The 6,000-nt window shown below is 33.5% G+C and overlaps 1 protein-coding gene across 1 annotated transcript; it reads right to left on the bottom strand.

The window, feature by feature from the left end:
* Positions 1-2,597: 2,597 nt before the first annotated feature.
* On the bottom strand, positions 2,598-4,706 carry LOC133834671 (beta-carotene hydroxylase 2, chloroplastic-like). Its single transcript, XM_062264345.1, has 7 exons — positions 4,198-4,706; positions 4,045-4,104; positions 3,874-3,945; positions 3,524-3,658; positions 3,196-3,321; positions 3,013-3,069; positions 2,598-2,915 (listed from the first exon to the last, which is right to left on the bottom strand). The coding sequence occupies exons 1-7, from the start codon at positions 4,588-4,590 to the stop codon at positions 2,835-2,837; spliced, it is 924 nt and encodes a 307-aa protein (XP_062120329.1). The 5' UTR covers positions 4,591-4,706; the 3' UTR covers positions 2,598-2,834.
* Between the last annotated feature and the right edge of the window lie 1,294 nt (positions 4,707-6,000).

Raw genomic sequence — 6,000 nt, 5'->3', positions numbered from 1 at the left:
ATAGAATATATTGATTTATACATATTCTGACCAAGAGAGGAGTTGGGTTATTGAACCTTTTCCAAAAAAGTAGACATTCTTTTGACTGACTAGACGTGTAATAGTAAAATGATTAGGTAATATAATGGAAAGTGGAAAGTGGGGATTGCCGCTGTGTTAGGTTCATGAGCCACTTAAAACGACGCGTTTATTGAGCTAAGCTATATAAATATAGGATAATGTTTGGAGGGTCCATTTAGATAAAGATGAGCGACGCGATGAACACGTAACGTAGCTCAAATATTAGAGAGTGAAACCATACAAAATGGGCGGTAGCCTGAAAAGGGAACACCACCGCTGTCCACTGGTCACTGACTTTAGCAATAGGTGGTTCGTTGACTCACCTCCACCAAACGAAACTCCTAATTTAACTAACACTTTTTTTTAGTACATCCCTTTCATCGTCATTTTAGAATCAATAAAATACATACTAGAATTGGTATTTGATTAAGTTAATTTTAGTAAGGACAAAATATTTTTTTCCCCTTATCTTTTTGTAACACTAGAAGATTTTTATCTCCTGAATTTTTTTACTTGTAATAAATACTCTTAAATTATAACATTGGTAGATTTTTGTACATTTCGTTCAAATCTGACGTAAGAGTTAAAAAAATATATTTATTATTTAATTAATTTTCTTAGAAAATTATTTATTATTTAATTTTAAATCAGAAAAATAAATAAAAATAATTTAAAAAATAAAAAAATAATAAAATTGATTTTTAAATTGATTAAATTTTATAAAATCCAATAAATAAAAATACAAGAAACATAAATAATTTTTAATCAAAATATAATTTAAAAAAAAAAAACTAAAATCATTATTTCTAAACTAAATTATACTTTGTCTTTAATTTTTTGCTACATATGTTTGAAATATATATTTTGTTGAGTTTTAATTTAATTTAGTTTAAAGATTTTAATTTAGTTTTGAAATATTGATTTTAGCTTTTTTTTTTAAAATTATATTTGGATTTAAAAATTTATATTTATTGATTTTTTATTTTATAGAATTTTATATAATATAATAAATTTAAAAATAAAAATTTTATTTTAAAAATTATTTTTATTTATTTTTCTAATTTAAAATAAATTAATTAATAAAAAATATTATTTTTAACTGTCATGTCAACAAACTGTTACTATTTTAGATAAAAGAAACAAAAATATACAAGTATTATAGTTCGGTGGATATTTTTGCCAAACAACAAAAATTGGGGGGCAAAAATTTACAAAGGCTATAATTCGAGAGAAAAATAACATTTTGTCATTTGCATAATGAAAAAAATAAGAAAACAACACATGTATCCACTAGGCCAAATACTTTTGTAGGCATAGTAATTACTCACTCTATTTAAAAAGTTAATTAATTGCGTAAATTAACATTTTGCAAAATAAAAAATATATATTCTAGGTTCGAATTTGAAGAATATTTTTTTTAATAAATATCTTCAATTTTTATTGATTGAAAAATTAATAAAATTATAACTAAATCAAAATTCCTCAAATTATGACAAAAGGTATGAAAAAATTAGAACATTTCTAATCCAAGCATTTATTGTATAGAGAAGAAATGATATATGTTTTATACATGCTTGGTTCCTCATATACCTCTCTCTATAAGGTCATATGTTACTTGTGTTTTTTCAAAATTTATCACTTGAGGTGTTCTCAAATGCACATATTAGTATGGACACATATGTTTACATTCGAGATGAATAGTTTGATCCTTAGCGAGTAGCTCGTCATGAAGTCGTCAATTCCCCCGAGTATGCAACCAATGCTATTCGAGATTCAGTCGTAAAGAACTTGACTAGATCCTCGGGTCCCGAAGACTTATGTCCAAAGTAACTACCTAGGGGACTAGACTCTAAATTTTGTAAAGAGAATGATTACTTGGAGCCTAGCGTGACTTGCAGAAGAAGTCACGACTATGCGCATGAAAATAAAACAGACATGGGAAACACAAAATTATGTGTCCTTGCCTACAACTGACAATGTGGTGGTTGCATGAGGAGAATAGTTGTTTCTTCCGTTATAATCGACAATTCAGATTGTTAATATAACATAATTATACTTAGAAAGTGAGAGTGCACTAGTAATTTGTTTGTACTTTGTATAACCAAAACCTCCCAATCAGCCCCAGACATGATTATTTTGGGATGTGAGTAACTCAATTTGCAGGACAAAAGAAATCTAGTATATTTTGCCCACTCTAGCATTCCTTCGTATAAATCATATATTGAGCACGTAAATAGGAGAGCTATAAAATTAGCTCTCATTATAGAACCCGAACCCTAAGTATCCACAACCGTCTAAAAATAGAGCTTAGATCTCTTTGTAAAGACAACACAACCTTGAGCAAGCGAGTTATGAATTAGAGTTACCACATTAGAATTTACAATTATGTATGGCTAAGAGCTGAATTGGCAGTCTTGAACTTTTTTCCCCCTTTATACTTGGCTTCATTGTTGATCCTTAGATGTATTTTCCTCAAAAGAATTGATTAAAGTAATTTCTAAAATGAAATAGCAGATTTGTTTGTAGAATACAAGAGGTAAAGGCACACCAAACCAACTGTGGAATTTTATAATTTTGGCTCATTTAAGTAATATACAAATCCATACATACTGCACTTAAATCTGTTTTTAAAAAGACTTTGGTACAGCACTATGGTAATATAGACCTAATAACACATCCACGCAAAACTATAACCTTGCTTAACCTACTTCACTTCTTTTTTTTTTTTAAGACAAAATGTCAAAATTGCTCCAAAATATTCCATATCAAAATATTCAGTCATGAATTCTTGATGATTTGGCTGTCCTAATGATCTCCTTTTCTAGCTCTTCGAGGCCTCCAACTTGTTCAAGTTCCTGCACCACACCACACCCGATTCAGTCCCTTACTCAACTCACCTCACCGCCCACTAAAAAAAATTAATTAAATTAAAAATTAAAAATAAAAACCAACCTTTGGTCCTAAAAATAACCCGTAAGGCACACCGTCGAATTTGTCTGAGTGGTGGAGCTACACGATAAAAAAAAAGAAGTTCAAATCAGATCAAATCTTGACCGTTCATTTTCGAATTTAAAAAAAAATAGCAAATTGAAAATTAAATTTAATAATCTAGTGGGGGCGGGTGTATGTGATTACCTTGTGAGCGGCAGCCACTTTTCGGAAATATGGAACGTTGGCAATGGGACCCACCGGGAATCTTCTGTGGACCAAACCATCGTGGACGAACATGTAGGCCATCCCAAACACCGTAATTCCAAGACCCTGCGCGTCATTCGCCAAGGTCAAATATGTCAATATGAAAAATAGTCCAGGGGTATCTTTGCCCTATGAGATTATATTCATAATCCCGAGCAATTAATTAGCATTAAAACCATGAATAAGTTAAAAACTTCAGATTTTGAAGATATTGAAGAGAGAGAAAAAATAAAAAAAATAAATGAAGAGAGATTGAAAAGAGACTCACTGCGCCGAAGCATAATCCTGGAACTAAACCTTTGTGGAAGAAACCATAGGAGAGGAGAGCTATGGCTGGGACTGCATTGACTATGGCAAACACATCGTTGAGCTCGAATGGTCCTTCTCTAGGTCGGTGGTGAGACTGAAAAAAATATATTTAAAAAAAAAGTTTAAAATATAATGGAATTTAGTGTTTGGTAGCCGAGAAAATTAGGGGAGAAAAGGTAATTGATTGACTAGTTCAAACGACAAGATTTTCTGTACTAATTTGTTTTCAAGTCAAAAACCCAGTTTCCGAAAAAACCCCAGTTTCCGATTCTCGGCATCCAAACAGAAAAGAAAGTATTGGAAACGAACCTCGTGCATGCTCCATAAGGAAGCGTGCCAAAGAGCCCTGTGAGCCCATCTTGCCCAAAACTCCATACCCACCTGGAATTAAAGAACACCCAATTCCATTTTAGCAGCATAGAAAAGTTGTAGAAATTCTCTCAATAATTCCATGAAGAAGATTTTTTCATAATAACTTACCGCAGCACCCACGGATAGAGCAAATGTACCGAACATTTCAGTCAAAGGAATCTCTCCACCCTGCCCAGAAAAATACAACCCATTATCAGACCCCAATTAGAGATAATTCATCTACTTAGACCAAAGAAAGAGAATGAGAAAGTATTATTATACCTCCATTTGCCAGTAAAACCTATAGTAAACAGCCAGAACAGCCATGGAGGTGATTCCAAAGGTAGACATAACAGCCGCAACGAGATACGTAAGCCTCTCCGATTTCTTCCGGGCACGTTTCTCCACCAGGCGTGGGGAGATCTGGGTACTCGGAGAGTCGGCATTACTATCAGGGATTTCCTCCGCTGGAATCTCCATCTGGGTACTCTGTTTCTTATCCCCCATAATCACGCAAACTGTAACACATAATCTGGGGCGGGTTCGGAGAATCGTTCTCTGGGGGCATAGATTTAGGGGAAAGAAGGCCGAGGAAGTGTGTTGGGGGGGGAGATAGGAGGATTGGATGAAACGGAAAGGTTTAGGGGTTAAGGCGGTCGAGAGCCCCGCCGCCATTGAAGGAGGTTGGGGTTGAGAGAGCGGCGACGGATAGAGGTGTGTGGTGGTGGACCTGTGCAACTGTCAAAGTGTTTCGGTTGAACTGAGACCACAACTTCTTCTATTGTGTGTGTGAGAGAGCTCGCTGTAATTTATTTATACTCCACTGATTTTTTTTGAAAGCATGAAAAATAATGAGAAATGAGTTTCACCAAATACCACAGATTTTCAACATAATTACAAGAATGCCATTTAACTTACCTACATGGATTTATTTTCATAATCTAATTAAATGACCTAATAAAGTGTTTATCCATTCCAAACTCGATTTTTTTTTCATTGAAATAAAAAATTATAATAATAAAATTGTATGGTCTACGCCAGGGTTCTGTTAGCAGTAGACTGTGTAATATTATTTCGTATGAAATTTTATTGATAATTTTTTTTAAAGGTAAGGAAATTATCTAAAATCCAAAATAGTTCATTATGCGAAGATACTACTTATAGAGCATGATCAATAATAATAGACTTATTAAGTCGTTTACAATAATAAGGAAGAAAACTCTAATAGCATAACAAGGTCTAATAAGCCACTAGCTATTGAGTATAAAAAAAGTGTGAGGTAAATGAGCATATGACAGATTTATTCTACTAATGAAAATGAGCCAAAAGTCTTCCAAAAGAAATTGGGAAAAAAACAAACACATTAATCAAATAAGAAATAAGGGCAACATAGCAACGACCAACTATGCTCATGAAAAAGCACATGGTCAATAAAGATAGAGATCGAAGACTCCCCTGAATCTGAAGGCGAGGGGAAGCATGATCGAGACCCCTGCATAAGCAAACTGAACAATTCAATACAAACCCAACCATCCAATAGGGCTCAAGGTTATCCTCCCTCGACATATAAACTAAAACCCCCACTAATTTAGCAAGGCAGTGGAGAAACTCCACCTTTATTCTATAAATGAAACGAAATAGAACTAAGACATCAGGACATAAACAGACCGAAACCCCAACGAATCCGAACAACCACCCCTCCCTGAGATCTCCAACTCTTGTGTTAATAATATAAGTTTTATTAATATGTAAGAATAGTTTAGTCTTTTAGCCTCTCATTATTTTGGCTATATATTTTGTTGCTCTTGTACTCTTTTTTATCTCTTTCGTTCTAATGAAAACATAGCCTTCCTTTTGATTCCCTCTCAAATCTTCTTTTGTCTATTTTGCAAAATTATCATGGTATCAGAGCCAGATTCTTGAGTATCCTCAATTTGGTTGCGCTAGGATTACAATCTCGGTCGCACTTTGTTCTGTCTATTTGGATTTCGATTGTTCGTCATGGCTGGCGCAAAAGATGATTCGCTTCAGTCCATTAATGTGCAATTGAATGGGCAGAATTATTCGTATTGGCATTATGTTATG

This window comes from Humulus lupulus, chromosome 5 (assembly GCF_963169125.1).
Source record: "Humulus lupulus chromosome 5, drHumLupu1.1, whole genome shotgun sequence".
NCBI classification, from domain to species: Eukaryota; Viridiplantae; Streptophyta; class Magnoliopsida; order Rosales; family Cannabaceae; genus Humulus; species Humulus lupulus.
Note: the sequence above shows the minus strand (reverse complement) of the source record. Positions and strands in the feature narration are given on the sequence as shown.

Bases quoted from the DNA above. Each gene is read 5' to 3' on its own strand.
- LOC133834671 (XM_062264345.1), bottom strand. From the start codon at position 4,590: ATGGCGGCGGGGCTCTCGACCGCCTTAACCCCTAAACCTTTCCGTTTC. The intron at 3,070-3,195 runs GTAATCACATAC...TTTATCGTGTAG, and splicing joins AAGTGGCTGCCGCTCACAAG to CTCCACCACTCAGACAAATT. The intron at 2,916-3,012 runs GTTGGTTTTTAT...GGTGTGGTGCAG, and splicing joins GGTTATTTTTAGGACCAAAG to GAACTTGAACAAGTTGGAGG.